The following is a 19518-nucleotide window of genomic DNA, read 5'->3' as shown; positions in this document are numbered from 1 at the left end:
TTTTATTTGGAGTGGGAGGACAGATTGGGTTAAGGAAGGTCAGACTTGCCAAAAAGCATTTTAGTTTTGTATTTAAGCACGAGTTACAAGTGAGGGGGAAGAAACAGATTAAAATATAAACGGGGGCTTTTGTGTGTTACTATGCTTTGTTAAAAAAAATCCTTATCTACAGTACAAAAGGTACTAGAATCTAATCAACTGCTCACAGCAGGAACCCAGGAGTAGCACTTACAGTGTGCAGCACACTGACATATAATCATGGCTGAAACAGAATTACAGCTCACACAACCACAGCACTCCTGTTGATCTCTGCTGGAGCTTCGGGGTGGAGGAAGAGGTGGAGGGAAGAAGTCCAGCAGACATCCCCTCATCAAAAAAGGGAAACTAAAGGATTAACTGGTGCCAGCCCCAAAGCTTCACCAATTCACTGAATCAAAAGAGGCAAAAGCACAAATTGTCCCACTGCAGGTGATCAACTTCTTGTTCCATTCAACCAGTTCCATTCAATTCTTGCTCCCACCCATCCAGTTCTCCAGCTCTTTATACTATTTGTTGTTATATATATATATATAAAAAATATATATTTAAAAAAATACATCAGAGAGCTTGTTCTGTCAAACACAAAGAAAGGAGCCCTACAGTGGTTTTCAACACTCATGCAAAGAATAAAGGTACAAATGCCTGGATAGCTCCAAATCAACAGACATCTGCTGGTATTTTCAGCTTCTAAGAAAACATTTGGCACTTTTTTCCCCTCCACCACAGTCTTTTCAGAACATGTCTACGTTCATCTGGCTTGGGGTTACAATATATGTAAAACAGGAGTAATTGGAAAAGCTGAGCTAATTGTGGAGCAGCAAACAGCTCCTCAAAGGGAGTTCAGATCTTCAGACACAGCCATTGGAAAAGCTTTTTTGGGATGGCGAATATACAGAGATGAGGGCTTGAACTTCTCCTTCCCCATCTCCTTATAATGCATGAGAAAGGTAAGTGTTCCAGGGTGTGCAGTGAGGGACAGAGCACTGGATTCTGCCTAAATCAGATGCTGGGCTGGGACAGGTCCTATTTCATGCAAGCGTCAACTTTTCAACGTTACTGAACTCCAAAGAGCTCTCAGTCTGATATCCACATTGCTGGCCACACTGCAGAGGAGCAGGGCCTCCCATTTAAAGAAGAACCTAAATAAAGGCATGCAAAACAGAGAGAAAACTGCTCTCTGGCTCTGAGAGCATCAGCTGAGGTTCCGTAATGAGCTCCCCAAAAGTCTGTCCCTGAAACAAGCACAAGTCCACTGGGACCTGGGGAAAGGGTCCTGCACATGACTCCACACCCAACACAGGTACAGAGATGGCTTTTTGGAGCCCGGTGGTATTGACTAATAAACATCACATAACAATAACAGGATGACAACTGATAATCAAATGAAAATATTCGGTATGAAAGAAGTCATTTTCTCCTACAAGGTGTTGTTAAGCTGCAGTCACAAGGTGCTGTTGACTGAATAAATAGCAGTTTTCATTATTAAGGCATTCATAGTCAGCATGTTCCATACTCATCATTATCATTTTTATTTAAAAAAAAAATTATCTACTTTTTCTTTATGGCAAGGCTTGGGAATGACAGATGATCCATCAGCTTATCTGCTGATTTTTAATGACAGCATTTTGCATTCATTATTCCCTACTTAAATCACTCTTTTTAAAAGAGGAATAACTTATTTCTTCCTCTTGTCACCAGAGAAATTAACTGGTACACCATTAAGAAGTGCTTGTCTAACAAAAAGATACACCAGTCACAGACTTCGAAAACCAGCATGGACATAAATTGTCCGAGAGGGAGAGTGAAAACAGGAACCCATATATCCAAATATCTCCACTATTGCCTCACTGCTGAGGTCAATACTTCCAGCTTTAAATCTCTGCACTGAAAACTCCCAAGACAAAAGAATTCTTTTTGCTTGTGCAGTGCTGATCCCTCCCTTGGCTGAGGAGCTGAGGGGTGTGAAGCCTGCAGGTGACACAGGGTCTCACTGCCCCAGCTGCCAGGAGCAGGGATATTGCCCTGGGGAGCCAAGGCTCCAGCTCACCCAGCAGCTGCAGGAGTGCTGTGAAATCACTTCTCAGAAGGGGTGAGCACTGTCAGTCCTGCTACTGCCCACAAGCCAACACCACCCAAGCAGACCCCAAAAAACACAGCACCCAGACCACACATACAGAAGAGCAGCCCCCAACAACAAAGCTCTTCTTGGAACTTGTACGCGCCAAGCTTTTGAGCCCAGTGAGCCCAAGAACTCCAGAAGAATCAAACCAGTTCATTAATTATACCAACCAAAAAAAGAAAAAGGCATTTTTGCAAGATCAAGTTATTTGCAGCTGGTTTTAAGGAAAGCTTTTTTGCTAAAGCTTTAGTGATTTGCCTTAATGACTGCAATATTTCACAGCAAACCCCTTAACAAGTATCCTGGGAAAATCCACATGGACCAACAGAAAGAATAAACACAGCTTCCAAGTGTGAGTTCCCAAAGACAGGATGCCCAAGTTTATAATAAAATGGTACTTTCAGCCAAGGGGAGATTCCCCTGTTACAGGCCTGGTGAACAGTCCTGGTGCAAAGTGCTTAGCTCCCGCTTAATGCTCTTCTCAAATAAACACTGGGGTTTACAGGAAACAAACAGAAATCACATGCTGACACTGACAAAAGCATCAGCCAATTTCTATTTTTTCATTTTAAGAGACTTTATAACTTTTTAAGTTAACCATAAAAACATAAAACATAAAAAGTTTGTAACTTTTAAAGTTGTAAACACAGGTGAGGCATATTAATGGGAAAATGAGTGCAAAATTCTAACTACAGCAAAAAATAATTTATGCAAAGTTAATGCTGGGCTGTTTTATAATGTATTTGGCACAGATGATTCAAATAAATCAATGTAGCAAACTTAATATTTGCCTGTCTAGCAACAGCACCTCCTAACAATAAAATGAGTTTAAATTTTGGCTAAATGCCTAATAAAGGAGTTGTTAGCTTTTGTACTTTAATGCACTGGCTATTAAGTAAGCAAGTCAACACATCATGGATGGAATCCAAATGTGGGCAGTAGGCTTTGCTAAAAGCCAAATTCATAAATGGGTAAAAGAGGGAATTAAACACACCTCAAACACCAGCTCCCCGATTTCACATTCATTCAATAATCTTTTCCAGTCTATTATATCAAAGAACAATCCAATTATGGTACTTAAATCCCTGTGTACAGTTGCCAAAAATAAATTCCTTAGCAACACTTGAAATACACCCAGAAATGTTCCTGCGCTACAGAAAATGCCGGTTTCTGATTTCCACAGTATTTCAGGTGTGACACACTAATGCCTGTCATTATACAGAACATGGCTCACCATCAAGACTTATATTTTCTGCAGATCGGTGTCTCTAATTGCAGGCTCTGAGTACCTCCTTTATCATCACACCTGCCACACACAGAAACAAGGCAGGTACTTCAAACCAAGTGGGTACTTAAGTGGCACCCTACATAAAGCTGCTCTCCTGAGTCTGGAATAGGTTTGCAAGCTGGGAGTATGTAAAGAAGTACAATATTTACAGAACAGTCAGGTCATGCTTCTGTGGCATAATGGTTTGCATCACATCCCCACCTTCCTTCTGTGGTCTCCATAAGGGTCAGTGAAGCTTTCCCATCAGTGAGGTGATGGGAGGTATCTAAAGGTGCTGCACAGATACCTAAACATGTGCAGACCCCACATTTTTAACATGAACTGTACTAAGAATTGTGTTTCCTGGGCATTCAGCCCAGCAAACACCAAGGAAAAGGCTACTTCAAGCCATCAAGGGAAAAAGGTGATTAAATTATGGAAACACCCCCCCCAAAATCCAACACACAATCATTCTGTTCCTGGAGTCAGGACATCTGTTATGAGAGTGATGAATTCAGCAGCCATGGTTACCTGGGCTTTATCACCCAGACTTCAGTTATCAGTTAAGCACGGCTGCAATGTGCCCACAGAACTCTGCAAAGCTTTAGAAATTCCCCACAATGGCTCAGATTTTCGTCATGGACCTCCTGAGGCAGCCCACGTGTCATCCTCCCCACGGCCATTAACACATGCTGCACAGGACAGAGAGACAGGAAGCCAGCAGAGACTTGGAGAAGCCCATTGATTGTGAATATGTCATCATTCCCTTTGGCATCCAACCTGGAAAAAGCATGCAAGCTCCGATGGATGAATAATGATTGCAGCAGTCACTCACTCATCTGCATGCACTGGAAATTGGCTCCCAGCCTCCCCTGCCACGTTCTTGCAATCCTAATTATACAGACCACCCTACCCTGAAATTAAACTTTCCCAACTGTTACATCAATATTAAGCTTCATATTGAGGAATGATATACCAAAACCAGAGGTAATTAGGTCAAATTAAAAAACAAGACTGATTTCAGAATGATTTGGTTCGCTTTTCTGTTGCTCAGAATAGGCTTTGGATCAGGTTCTATGGACCACATTTGTGAAGAGTTTATTTAAGCCACTCCTCTGCATGTTCACCTCTGCACCAAGGAAGAGACCAAAGGGCCTGGAGTTCCACTGTTTGGGTTTTGTTGTTTTTTTTCCTAATATTTTTCTAATTCACTGTAGTCCCATTTAAAAAATGCTGCCAGAAGAAATTTTCTGCATATTTCTCCGTATTTACACAAAGCTTTCTACTGGTTTGGCAAGTCCAGAGATCTTTATCAAGCATCAATTTTCTAAGTAATTTTCATGCCTCTGTTTGTATTGAGTTCTTCCAACAAGATATTCCTCATTTTCCAAAATTTCCAGACAACAGAACATTGATTTTGCTGGGGCTTCCTGCACTGCACGCCAGGCTGCTCCAGCTGCCAAAGGTGCATTTGTTCAAAAAGATTCCCTTGGGTTATAACACAAGATGGAGTAAGATGGAACAAGAAGAGTGGCTAAGTCATGATCTTGGAGCCAGGAGCAATTATCTGCTCTAGCAGCCACTGTTCCCTCTGACCAAGCTCTGCTGGAGGTTCTGCCAGAGCAGCACTGAGCCCAACTGAGAGAGAGGCACAAACAGCCATCCCAAAGAGCTGGCTGGCCAGGAGGGAATTCACGTGGCTTCCAGGCTATTAGGCTCCCTACAGGAGATGGACAAACAACTTCATTGTTCTCGGCCTTGAATGGAAAAAAAAAAAAAAGGAAATAATAAAAGAGGAAGAAAGACCCTCCAGAAATGAGGTTTGATCCTCGCACCACAGTTTTCTACAATAAGTTGTCCCTCCTACTGCTGTTAATTTGTCTATTATTTTTATGTGCTCTCTAAGCTGCTGTGAGGTGTCAGTGCTTTCATCTAAAAGGAACATTTCCAAGCTGGCCTGGGTTCTTTCATACAAAAAGGCAGAGATGTGAAGAATAAAGGTTAAAGTTCCTCTAACTCAGGTTTTCTTTGTGACTCAGTAGAGTCGCTTATGTTTGAAAATGTGTGTAGATGCTTCTCACTGGAACGCTCTTTACACAAAGCAGAACAGACTCCGCCACTCACAATAGAGGTCACAGCCTGAAAACTGGTGCATTAAAGATAAAATCTCTTCATCAATGGCTCAGGAGACAGAGCTGTCTTGGGGGTAGCCAAAGGCCAGGGAATGAGCTCCTGCAGGATCTAAAGGCCATGGGCACCCTACACCCAAAGCAAATTTCTTTGCCAATGAGACCTCTGAGCTAAGGAAAGCAGCACGTGCCTGAGAAGAGGAGGGAAACACCCAAGTACACAGCACCACAGCATTTGTGGCTTCTTCCCACACCTTAAAAGCACCCCTAACTTATAATTTAAATATTTCCTTTTCAAACTAGCTGAAGTCTGGCTTCATGGAAATATGGCTTTTATGGTGGGAAGAGGTCCTGAGGAAGTCCAATGACTTCACCTACATCAGCCCAGTCTGGCAGGGAGTGACAGCAGAGGCTTTCCCTGCCCATCTCCCTGGCTTTTTTCCCTCAGCTCTTCTCAATTCTCTCCTGTCTGCTTTACACACCTCCTTGTGTTTCTTTTCTCCCTCTGCTCCTCTTACTCATTCACTCTATAGTACTATGTGAACTCCATGGCATCCAGCCCACTGCCTTTGCATGGCCTAAAATAAGACCGAGCAAGGCTGTCTGTCTGCACCAGTTACTGCTCCTTTGTGCACAGCAACACATGCAATTGATCTTCCGTCAGACAACTGCTGCTGCTGGTGGCACTTTACACACTCCGTGTCCTGGGGCCAAGAGAGCTCCTCTGGCAATAAACACATCAGGAAGTGTCTGAGTGCGTGGCCTGATGCCCTCCCCAGCGTGGCTAACAGCACTCTGCTGTGTGCTACAGCGGCTGCAGCCGCCCGTCTTTCTGGGCTTATTTATCTTACAGGAGCACCAAACTGCTCAGTGCAGCATCAGCCAGGCCTGTGCTGAGCTGACTCTGGGCACAGCCACAGCCCAGCCTCCAGAGGCCAAGTGACTGCAGTGGATCAGCTCAGCAAAGCCCTGCACTGCAGCAGGCTCTGCTGCGGAGACAGCGGGAACCTCTGCCCCACACTCCTGCTCTGGATGGCTTGGAGGCAACACAGGACCCAAGCGTGGGCAGAGTGCTGGGGGATTCCATGCAAAACACCTCCAAAGAGCCCTGAGAGAGAACTTCAGTCTGGCAGAGAGGGTGCTGAGTACCCCAGGAAGCCTCAGGTTCCAGGTGGAGCATTTGCTCGTTGCCCTCTGCAAAGTGGGGACTGGAATTGTCAGTGGGGAATGGGGCTCCCCACAGTGCAGGGACAACAGGCTCAAAGCTGTCCCTTGTGCCAGCTTTGCCACAAACTCTGGCAAAGTGAGCACAGAGAGGAATGAAACCCAGCTCTTGTTTTCGAGACATACCCAAAGCTTTGAAAACAAACCCAAATGATACATCTTTGCTCAGCTCATCATCCATTCCAATAAGACATATTTACTTTAAATAAATATATGCAGAAATCTTAACTGGCAGCAAATTTTATATCTTTTGGCTGATATTCCTGGTTCAAAGGGTAGTCACAAGCACAGGAAAATAAGTGAATTATTTTAAAACAGGAAGATGTATTTGCATGCTTATGAATACATAAAATAACGGCTTTTCCTGTTTTAAAGATATATATACACATTAAATTACAGTTTTATAAAATAATTTAATTTGGATTCTGTAAACACCTCTTGAAATAGTAAAGCAATTGAATGATCATAATAGAATCTTAATTTTTCATTCATGTTTAAAGACAGAGGATGTCAAATGTTAGAGTTGAGGTGGTCTGCATCAATTTATAAAATATATAAATTTCCAGGTAACAGAATAAGTACTTCTGAGGACACTTGAAAAAAGCTCTCTGAAGATTTCACTCTTTCTACTTCTGCATGCTGAGTGCCCCTCATGCAAGTTTAATTTATGCAGTGATGGATATCCTGAGAGACAGAAGACGTATTATAGACATGAAGATAAAATAATCCCTAGGTGAGAAGAACCAGTTTGGTCTCAATAACACTCTACTCAGCACTGCAGGTTAAATTGATTTTATTAACTTTGCTAGTTAGCATAAATATAACCTTCCTGATTAAAATACTAGTTTGTCAAGGATCAGACTCTCCTTACCTGGTAATAATCCAATGCAATTTAATGACAGTGTTCCTGAGGAAGGAAAGTGATCTCTCAGTATATTCCCTTTCAGAGCTGAGTTGCAGCTCTCTGGCCTCAGCTTTTGTGTTGGTGCCATCTCCTCTGTCCTGAACCAAAGGCTGGGGCACAAGAGGAGTTTGTTCTTCAGCTTTCCAGCAAGGAGAACACCGAGCACCATGAAATATGTCATATTCTGGAGCCTTTAAATGAGACCACGGACACTCAGCTCCTGCTCAGCACTGATTTGAAATAACCTAATCCTATAAAATGCTAAATCACTCTGGCAAAGCTCCTGAAATCCTATTCCTCAGGATGTCAGCCCTGAGTTATGGGGTACCACAGCTTGCCAAGACAGACCAGGCTCTCAGGGCATTTTTTCAAGCCCTCTTGCCCTGGTCCCACTGCAGGCTAATTTGTGGCATGTTCCTGAAATGCTTCCAGAGAACTCTCAGGAGCAAAGGACACGAGAATTGCAAGGCTCCATCCATCTTTTGGCAAATACAGTGCAAAAAGCCTGCAAGGTCTTTACAAAAGTGGGATCTGTTTTCTGGAAACCACCAGGGACTTGTGTCTGGTAGAGTCCCAAATTTTGGCCATGTATTTCAAAAGCATTTCTTGCACTAATTCAGCATCCAGCCCAACAGCACTCGGTGAGATCCCAGCCCTTCAGCAGCTCAGCTCTTCTGCACAGAGGGCTGAAAACACCTGGTTTTCAGCAAAGCCCACCAGCCCTGACTTTCTTGCAGGATGTGTCTGTACTCAAAGCAGAAATCCATAAAGATCCTTTCCTATGGAAGTGCTGTGTCCCAGCTGCAGGCACAAAGCAAAACTATTTGTGCTTGAAGAATAAACTGTGTCTTTTTGAGCCAAAACACTGCTACTTCAACTACCCCCACCAAAATGAGATTCTCAGAGTTCTACCCAAGGAGAGAGCACGAGGGAGAAGAGATGCAGATGGCAACAATCAATCTCCTCACTCAACAAGCTACCAGAAAAGTCCTTTGAGATAGCAAAAGTAAGGGCAAAGCAAGGCTCCACACAGATGAGAAAAGATGTGGGCACATATACTGGTGCATGCGTATTTAAAATAAATCTTGTCTTTTTATGCTCTTTGTTCAACTACATTATCAAAAAAGAGGTTTTAAATGCAAACTTATGGGACTACTAAAGAGGTGAATTGATGAATGTATTCCTAACAAAACACACTCTGGAAGGCTTTAATCTATGAATTGTTACAACCTGGGACAAAATGGATTTTTAATAGAATATAATGTAAACTGCCTGAAACATTGTGATAAGGAATTTTTTTTAAGTAATGCACAGAAAGGCAATGATGCACTCTGCATGAAAGGAGGAAAGGTCTTAATTTAAAGCATTTTAATGGACACTCAATTTGCGTAGGGAAATGTGAGAAATGGAGATGAAAAACTCACGATAGCAGTAACACTGCAGAGGGGAGAAGGAGAAAGATTAGAAAAGTAAGCAAATTTGAAAATGCTCCAGCTGATAACTCGGGCTGAAAGGAACGCAGACGGGATTAGGAACATGTCACAGCGCAGAGCCACGGCTCTCTCTGCAGGCAGGGTCTGTCAGGGGCTCTTATCAGAGCTGAGCAGCGGCAGCCAGAGCAGAGCTGACTCGGGCTGAAGGGCACCGGGAGGGCTCTGACTCGCGGGGGGTTCTCAGGTTCCCCGAAGCTCCCGGAGCTGTGCCAGCCCACGGGGCTGACAGGGCTTTCCCCCCCGCACAAAGCCCGAGGGCAGCTCAAACCCATCATGAACTCAGCCAATTCTTACCCAGAAATAAGCTAAGCTCGGCTCAGAGGCTTAGTCCTGGCTTACCCACTGCTCCTCTACCAGCTGGGCGAGTCAGCAGAAGTGAAATTAATTCCAAGAGAGAAAAAGCATCTCCCCCGAGGTGGATAGGATTCTGTTTACTAATGGCTTCTGCTCTGCCATGAAAGAGATTGCTCCTGCACTCTCACTCAGACATAAACTGCCTTTAATGAAGCTCCTTGGATTGCTAAAATGAGAAGCACATGAATGAGGTCTAGCAACAATTTTGTCACATTGACCTTAAGAGAAGCAAGTTCAGGTCTCTGATCATTTAAATGAAACAGCAGAACTTCCACATAAACACTTGACATTCTTCAAAAGAAACAGGAAGGCCACCATTGTGACCAAAAAGGCAAATTAAAGTAAAGATCAAAGTTAAATATTTACACTAAGCACTACAATATTTGCAAATCTGGAAGTGATCTTTCAGCAGTTTCTATTTGCATACTTTAATTAATCCAAAAATATTAAACTAATCTCACAAAGGAAAGGGTCAAAGTATTAATTAACTTGAGATTCATTGCTTTTGTGCAATTTAACAGTTCAACACAAAGAAAAACTCAGTTTTAATAAAAACTAAGTTACTGTGACAGGTATAATTTCATGGATTAGTGAAACCACATACAAGGCAGTAAGTTTCAGTGTTCAGGCTATTTTGTTTTTTTGGTCCAAATTTAAAAATAGTTCCTTCATTTTGATTTCAGTAACACCAGATGCTCTTTAGTCTTCCTTTAACCTCAGTATTTCACTTTTAAACTGATGGCTTTCCACCTCGCTCCAAAGAGAACAGAGGTCACAGCTGTTGGAGGAAAGAGCCCAGTGAGGGTCACAGGGAGCAGACCCTGCCCAGCCACCCACATCAGCCACCGGGGCTGAGCCAGGCTCAGCCCTCCCTGCTGGACCCGGGTGTCACCTCAGAGCTCCAGGACAGGCACAAAGGTCCCCTCCGAGCCAGGCCCCTGCACTCCCACCCCCCAAAGGGACCCACTGGCTTCAGCAGCAGCTGTGGGGGGAGCTGGGACACCTTGTCAGAAGACAGTGGACTTGGAGACAAAGTGCCAAAGGCAGCAGCCAGAGCTCTGCTTTATCACAGCAGCAGCCCACGAAACCCCAGCAAAGTAAGGATGGAAGGTGGCTGGAGCTTCCTGCATCACCTCAGAACTGCATCTTACAAATGTGCTTCAGAAACAAGAGGAGTCTTCCCCCACCTCGCCTTTTTCTTCTCTCCTTGCCTTTTTTCTTTCCTTTCCTCTCCCATCCCTCTTTTTTTCTTCAGTTGGGGAGCAAATGCATGGAACAGCTAATGAAGGGAAGGGCTTGCCTGGAATTCATGCCACGAGGCTCTGGAGCATCTCTGCAGAGACTCTGAGTGGGGAATCACCTCCCCTCACTTCACAGGCTTACAAGGCAAATGTCTGCATCCCACTCAGTCGCCTCCACTCTGCCTCGGTGCTGGAGAGACCCAGGCACTTTTCCCTTGCTGTTCACCAGGCCTGTTTTACACAGCCAGGAAAACTCTCCTCAGCAGTGCCTGTTGCTAAAAAGTAATTAAATATCTTTCCACATTAAATATCTTTCCCCTCAACACCTCTATGGCAGGTTCCCAGGGCTGGATGGGATTTGTTTGCTCCTCAAATACAGCTTCAGAAACTAAACAGAGTAGAAATTCTCTTTGTACTCCAAACCTCTGACAGTAACCTTCCTAGGTCTAAGCAATTACTAGCAATTGTCTTCCCCCCTTAACAGAAGTTTTCAGAAAAAAAGATGGATGCAAAAGACTCTGCGAATAAAAATTTTGACATAAAGTTTTGTGATTTCCTAATTATTATACAATTCCTAGCTGAGTTTATGCACGTGTACTTTAACTGCAGAGTAACTGCAGGATAATGGGGAGAAATTGCTTGGTTTGTACAATCCGTAATTCTGACTAACAATGTACATTTCTCATTACCTTTGATCCAGCTGGTGGGACCCTTCCCATAACAAACGGACGGAGCATTCTGAGAGTTCAGAGACGCTCAGAGGAGTTTTGCAGCAATAATGAATAACAGTGAATTGCTGTTACTTTCACAGCTTTCAAATAAAGAAGGCAGCATTGTCCTATATTGCTTTCAATTGTTCTCCATATTTCTCTATTTTAGTTCATTTTTTCCTGCTGGCTCTTTGGCAACAGGAATTCTGCTGCCCTGAAGGGTCATGAAAAGCAGATGTGAGCTAGGACTGGGGGCTGCCTCCAGTTTAATTAAATAATCCACTTCCAAAAGCTCGGAAGTGAAACAAAAGAGAGAAAAGCTTTCATCAGATCACCTACAGCTTTTCCAAGGAGGCTGAGGAGGAATATTATGGCTCACTGCAGAAGTGTTTGTGTGTGTCTGGCAGCATTTGGCACGGGGTCATGCAGGAAGGGCTCACCTGTCCTCGGCGCCGGGGTCGTTGTGCACACAGGTGAGGGTGGCCGTGGTCCTGGCGCTGTCCGTCTCCTCCTGCACCCCCCACTGGTCTGCATCACTGACCCTGATGTCCGTGATCTTCACACCTGGGGCTGTCCTGATCCTGTTGGGGAACAACAGGGACTGCCTTAGCTACAGGATAAACCCAGAGAGGTGAACAGAGAGGGTGAAAGGAAATACTCCTTCTCCCATCAATAACAGACAGGTTGCAACCACGAGTCACTCTGCTTTAAAAACATAAACCAGGTCCAATCATTTTAAAGAGCTCAAGTATGAGTTTCATTATGTGTAAAGCCACTCAACTTTAGCTCGAGCAGTGTGTAGAGAATAAGAATGGTTTCTGCTTCTGTGGCACCAGTCTGATACAAATGAAACAGATGTGACGAAGCATAAATTGATTTAATTTGCTGTGTCTGTCCTGCAGTTTAAGATGGGGAATAAGAGCAATGTGATATAAAATACATTCTCCTGCCTGCAAACCTTTGGGAGTGCAGTATCTTCTAATATTAGGAGTGTCTGCATGGAAAAAATGAGTTTCATTGCTCAAAGACCATAATGCAGGAAGGAGAGAAAAGGAGCGAGTTATCCTAGACTGAGGGAGGAAAATAATTATGCCATTGCACCAGGATCTATCAAACTGGGCACATCAGACTGATGCTGCTGAAAATAATATGATGCTGACATGGAAAACTTTGATTTCCTGAGCATGGCTAGAGTCTGAGAGCAGTGTGGTAGCTGGTAAATGTCATCATTTTTTGGCTTAAAAAAATTGCCAAAAATAAAAAGTCCATGCTCCAGCAAGGCTCAGCGTTAAGAACAGATTGCCAAGGAATAGGAAACAAACTGTTTTTAATAGCAGGAACTTCATTTGTGCAGCTTGACTCCTGAAACGAGCCTGGGATTACAACAGGAGTGCTGCAAATACGCCTGGAGAACAATTAGGCAGGAAGAAACTGCTGCAGCGCCACGCTCGCCACTACTGTGACTTAATTAATTAAAAGCAAAGCCAAGAGGGATCTTTTAGTTATATGGTGGAGTGAAACAGCACTGCTGAGACCTGGAGCGTTACTTAACAGTGAATTGTGATGGGTTTGCCCCATGCCTCATGGCCAGTTGGAGCTCGTGTTACACCATTAAAAATTTCCTTCAAGTTCTAGCTGGGTTCATGTGCTTGGATCAAAGTGAGTTCACAACTCGATGGGTGGTCTTTTCCTCTGAGAAGGAATTAATTCATCCTGCTTTTATGATATCCTTATTTTTGCCTGAAAGGCTTTACTGGCTTGATGGGTTAAATCCATGCCTGGCATAACCAATCTGATGAAAAATATTCTCTGTAACAGAATTTTACTTGCTATTTTTCTAATTGTCTCCTTCCTGCTTTTCCACAGGCATTCATATCTCCAAACAACATGCCTCAAAGCTGATGTGCCCCTCTCCTATCACGTCCTCTGCTTTTTTTCAGAGGAACATTCACTTACTCTGTAGTAATTACGCTGGACCAAGTAATTCCTGCAAGATACCTGCATGGCTTCATTTCAGACTGACTTCTAATTTACATGAGATAGAGAATTAGGCCTTCAGTAACGGATTCAGTAATTTTTTTCATTAGACTTAATCAACCACTTTTGAAAAAAAATCATTAGGGCTTGGCAAAAAAAAAGAAAAAAACCAAAACACCACTTTTTAAATTTTCTCTTTCCCAACCAAAATTGTATTTTTTTAACAAATTCACATCACCATTCCCTCAAATTCCCATGTTTTCCTTTATATTGTGTCTGAAAACTTCAAACCTGACTTTTCACCCAGGTCAAATCCAGGTTAATTAAAGGTTAATTGAAGGGCGGGAGATGCTGGCGGGACACACACACCAGGACAACTGGATCTCATCCATGACTTCAGGATTCATCAGGCTTTTTCCATCTGTCAGAAGCTCGTTATGTCCTCCTACACAGCTCTTGCACTACAGATATCTTTACACAGCTACTTCTGTCTATTCTGAACCAAATCTCGGGATGAAGAGCTCCAACAAGGATGAAGAGCTACAGGACACAGTTCCTGCACACCTGGGCAGGATTCTGGACCCCTGTGCAGCTCCTCCTGGAGCTGCTGCTCCCCTTTACCTCCATCAGTGGTCCTCACACAGAGCATGAGGATGCAAGAGCTCAAACACCCACATCCCTCTGCATACCCAGCTGTTCCAGCCTCTCTCAGACCCTCTGCACCCCAAAACACCGCCCTCCCCCTTGGCTCCATCCCTCAGCCAGGGAGCTTTGCTGTTCATCCTCTTGTGTCTGAGTGCAGCTAGGAGATGCTTTTTGCCATCAGCTGAGACTCTCCTGCTGACTCAAGCTTGGCTTCCCCTTCAGGGTGACCCTGTGGGTTTTGGCCGTGCTGCCCTGCACGCCATGCATGCCCTGCATGCCATGCATGCCAGCTTCCCCTTGCTGTGCATGCCCTGCCTCGATGGGTGAGCAGCAAGTGAACATCGCTCGCTGCTCCCCAGCCACGAGTTCCAAAAGCATCTCAGAATGCTGCATTTTAGGAAAAAATTCCAGTCTAATCCCTTGCATTGCATCTGCTCTGGTGGGCTGAGACAAGATGTCATTTTGCATTTTTGGATATCAGTAGAGCCAGGAAGGTTGAAAGAAGGAAGAAACTACATTCAGCTTCTCACTTAGGAAAAGTCAAGAAATTCAAATTAAACCAGCCTACATATGGGAGGTTTGAGCCTACTGTTCCTCAGATAAGTGATTCATATCTTTAAATCTGCCCCCAAATTCCACAGGCACAAAAATTATTCTAAGTGTTGGGGACCAAAGCTTTGAAAAAGAGTAAGAAATTCCTACCAGAGCTGACATGAGCTGGAGAAAGGATGGTGAATGGCACGTGTGTGGGCCCTACTCTGCACCAGGCTTCAATTAGAAGCTTGGGTGGATCATTTAGTTTTCTTATACCTCCCTTCCCCACGTATAAAATGCTGGAAAGTGTTGCTCTTCCAACTCAAAGGGAGCTGTAAGGATAAATGGAATTTCTTGAGAAATCTGATGTCCTTTCAGTTTGCCAGCTGACAAAAATTCTGCCATGTCTGTGCTTGAAAATATGGAAAGGAGCTGCTGAAATATTTCATAGAACCATGACCCAAGAAACAACTGTTACCACTAAGATGGCTTAATTACTTTTTTTATAATTTTGAAATGAGAGGAGGGGAAAAAAGGAACAAAACATGACAGCCAATTGGAAATGTGGCAAAACTGACGTTTCATTCCCATGAAATGCTTTCTGAAAAGCAGAATTGTCAGACAGAAAAGTGTCCTGTTAAAAAGCACTTGGCCACCTTTAAAACACTGCACCGTGCATGGCATTTGATGATGCAATTAGAGAGATGTGAGAGCGGGATCCAGAGGGAGCTGGGCAGAAGCCACCCTGCAACAGGGCCTGTTTATTCGGGATATCTCAGCCTCAGGGGTGAAGGAGGCCCCACGGAAATGTGCCCCCTCCAGCACTGCCTTTCCTGCCACTTTCTCCGAAAGATCTCCAGGGGAGGCAGCTGGGGGGAAGTGCCAGAGCTCCCCAGGACTGGGAATCGATGGAGCTGCTTCAGGGTGAGCGTAGCCCCCTCTGCAGCCCCAAAGGCACAAGGAGAAGCTGCTTGCAGCGTGGAACACATTTGGTAGCCCTGGCAGGACTTTGCCCCGAACAGTGTGTCCTGCATTTACTGTGCAATATGGAGATACAAACGTGATGGAGTGCATGGAGCAGCACTCCCAGCCTGCCTACTTGGAACGGGCACAAACTCGGCTAAAATGCAATCCCAGCCCGAAATGTATTCGACCCCGTGAATTGAGCCACTCTAAACCTCTCTTACTTCTCACAACACAAGGAAAGGAGAAGGTACAAGTAATCACCAGGGCTGGGAAGAAACTTAAGGGCTGCAAGAGGGATTTAAGCACCGAGAACTTAAGTGGAAGTGATGTGGGGAATTCCACAGCTTCCCAGTCAATTAAGTGCAAAATCTGAAAGGTAAATCCTTGCCACACACCCCCAGCCCCAATCCTGGCAGCAGGAACTGGGAGGTAAAGTCTTGGCAAAAGCAACTTTAAAATAGAAACAGAAGGAAAAGATATTTAGGAAATAAAACAGAGATGTGCTCACAGCAGATGGGAAATGCTCAAAATGATGAGAAAAACTACTTTTTCAGAGCGATTTTAGAAATCCGCTTATCCCCCCCTATTCTGTTATGGGGGAAGACATGATCTGAGCTAAATTCATTCTCAGTGACGTACTAATAATAACAGTTATGATAAATTCCATTTGTAACTTCCAAACATTTCGGTAGTCAGCCCTTCCACACGCATTTTTAGCCCAATTAAAAATAAAACCATTATCCTTCCCTTACAGGAAATCCAAGCTGTAACCAGTTTAGTCAACTTGCCCAAAATTATACTATCTCTGCAGAGCCAGAATGAGGGTTGATCCATCCCAATTCCCAGGCTCGCACTCCAGCTAGACACCCCTACCCATTTTAAGACCAAACCAGAGCTGAGCTGACTAATTCCAAGCCCTCACAGAGCATTTAACATATTTGAAGAACTGCACAAACAGCAAGCAATTAGTTCTGAACAAGGTCCCTGGGGAGTTCCTACTTAAAATACATGCGTTTTAGGATACATTAAACCAAGCATTATAAATTAAAATAACCACTGAACTCAGACATAACATCTGGGGACTTCTGGGTGTGGGCGAGATGGGCAGTGTTTCTATAAAGAATACAAGTATTCTCGTAGGGGTGGATGAAGGAGAGGGCGTTTGCTGGGAGATAGAAGGAGGTGTGTGATTCATAGTTCCCACACCCAAGTGCACTCTGTGGCATTTGGGAGGGAGGCACAGCCAGCCAGGAGTTCATCCCTGTGAGCGTGTGAAAGCAAAACCTTTTGGGAAATGCAGTCAGAGCAGAGGGAGGGCTGAGGTGGGAGCAGAGCTCCCTCTCTTCTGTGTCTTCCTGAGCCTTCTGGACAAATTCCTCCATGGGTAATCCAGAAATATGATGAAAATGAGGTGATGCAAAGTCACCCAGAAAACACATGGCACAACCAGGAATTAGACCTAGAGCTGCCAAGGAATAGTTTGGTATCTTCACCCTCCCCCCAGCCAGCTCTCCTGCTCCTGCTGCAGACCCACTGATAACAGCCAGCCATGAAAGACCAGTCCCTGGCAAATGCCCTTTGTGCTGCTGTGGGCTTGGAGTGTGCAGAACAGGAATCCTGCACTGCCTCACCTCTTATGGAAGTCAAATTTACAACAGCTCAGGGGATCAGGTCCTAAATCTTCACAAGCTAAGCAAGTGTTTATTTTCCCAAATATTTTTCCAAGAACTCCAGTTCTTTGTTCTTTTATATTTTTAAAGACCTGTCACAGATTTATGTTCAAATTACTTCCCCATCAAATTTTCCTTCAAATAGCAGCACTGGGCCAGCTGTGTTTGCTTCCGCAATTCCATATTAATGTCACTATAAGCACAGCTATTTTTCCAAGTATGTAAAATACACTTCAAAATACACAAAGATCCTGCAAAGACCCGAGCCCTCTCCAAAAGGTCACAAGAGTAGAAACACAAATAATACGCTCCTTTATAGCAAAGTAAAACAAGCAGCCTACACAGCCCCATGGAGAGGTGTAAGTAGAAGGAGAGCAGATGGCAATTTGGAAACAGCAACTGCGAGGCACCAAACTAAGGGGAACCCCCGGTAAAAGAGTTTGATGATGGTACCAGCAGGCAAAAGGCTCAGCGTGGCCCTGGAAAAAAGACAGTGCCAATAGGTGTTGCCAGTGAAATAACAGTGGGACAAAACCCCCCAGGTTTGCCCTTGGGGATAAAGACAGCTCAATATTCAGAGACAGAGGCAGCAACTTCCAAGGTCAGCTGCAGTTTTACTTAAGATTTGACCTCTGAATTTCATCCATGCTAAAAACTGCTCCAGTGACTGACCCCACAACGCGTAATTGGCTCAAATGTGTTTCCAGAACAAGACCTGGGTGTGCTGTGCTCCGCCGGCCTTGGCCCCATTTGCCCTGAAACACGTCCCCACTGCAGGGTCAGAACTTTCCTGGCCACCATGCCCTCGGTGGACTGCCCTTTCTGTGCCTCCTCACCTCAGCACTCTCCCACCTTTACACCATAGCAGGAAACGTGCCTTCCCCTCCCTCTGGCTTACCTCACTTCCTCCCTGCACCAGTTATTTTTAAATAACCTTTTGTAGCTGTCTTACTTAACCCTGCCAAGCATTTGGGGCTGCAGCTTCTCTGAGAGCAGCAATTACTGTCACACATCAGAATTTCTCAATCCAACACACACTCAAGGAGGAAAGGCAATGCCAAAGCTCCGGGTAGGACACAGCGGACAAAACAGGTTCAGGGACCAGCACGGTGCAAGGCAGGAACAAATCTGCTCAACACAAGTGGTGGCTGACAGGCGAAAAGCCCAATGCCTCAGAGAACAGAAAACCCTTTGAAATCAGGGAGGGGCTCAAATGCTGAAGATTTAGGATGATACAATTACCACTCTTCCACCCAAAAAGGTGAAGCTATCAACCTGGGGTTTTTTCAGCCCATCAAATGTTTCAAATTATGTAAAACATCAAGCTCACTAGCATATTGGATTTTGAATAATGAAAAGAGTAAACAGGATTTTAATTTGGATTCTGACAGTAAGGCGCTTTCCATGTGATAAATTAACTATTAGGGAAGACAAATTAACACAGCCACCCCTTGAGTATGATGGCTTATGATTTTGAGGAAGCTTTTACAGAAGCCTGATAAAAATAAGGCAGGATGAAAAACAGGATATGATGATGGAAGGAGAATTTTACCAAAAATTCTTCCTCCTTCTTTTCATCAAACTGTGTGTATAACTTCTCTAAAAAAAGTGCAGCAGCTTCTCTCAAGAGCCCCCCATTTTTCCTAAGAATGTCTAAACATTTTAGCAGAGAGTTCCTCAGCTGCTCTAGATGACCAGATTGATGAATTTTAAAGTGCTTGTTTTAACACTGAGATGTTAAATTTGACATCTGTGAAGCAAGGTCAGAAGAAGAGGTGTCACCCCTCCTTATGATTTTTTTTGAAAGGGAAGGTGTCTGAGAAACATTTTCTAGGCATAAGACTATGCTCATAAAATCAGCAAAGAGGATGTGATCAACTTCAAAGCAGTCAAGCATCATGTTACATTTCCATATCCAAAGGAAAACTCCCAAGTTTTGTCATTTTTTTTAAAGGAGAGAAGACATTTTAAGATTTCATCTTCACATTTCAGCAGAAACTCCATTTTTCAATCTGCTTGCTCTCTCTCAGGTAAGAAAATACAGCTTAGAAAAACAGCAGAAAGCCATCCTAATTGGCTTGAAATTAAAGCTATTAATTTTTATTCTTATTTATTCCTGTCACAAACCAGACCTGTTTTATCTGGTTTTCCAACACTGCTATGGAAACCTGAGAGGTTCTGAAGTCTTTATGTAACACGAGATGAAAATGCCGTCTCCCACAGTGAGCACTGTTTTCTTTGAAATA

At 43.9% G+C, this 19518-nt stretch overlaps 1 protein-coding gene across 2 annotated transcripts in view; it reads right to left on the bottom strand.

The window, feature by feature from the left end:
• Nucleotides 1–19518, bottom strand: part of TMEM132B (transmembrane protein 132B) — a 221604-nt gene that overhangs the window by 109477 nt on the left and 92609 nt on the right. For both annotated transcript variants that reach the window (XM_032127941.1, XM_032127942.1), the window contains exon 3: nucleotides 11921–12061. In XM_032127941.1, the coding sequence (XP_031983832.1) occupies nucleotides 11921–12061 (141 nt within the window). The remainder of the gene's footprint in view (nucleotides 1–11920; nucleotides 12062–19518) is intronic.

This window comes from Corvus moneduloides, chromosome 18 (genome assembly GCF_009650955.1).
Source record: "Corvus moneduloides isolate bCorMon1 chromosome 18, bCorMon1.pri, whole genome shotgun sequence".
NCBI classification, from domain to species: Eukaryota; Metazoa; Chordata; class Aves; order Passeriformes; family Corvidae; genus Corvus; species Corvus moneduloides.
This window is presented reverse-complemented; position numbering and strand designations above follow the sequence as displayed.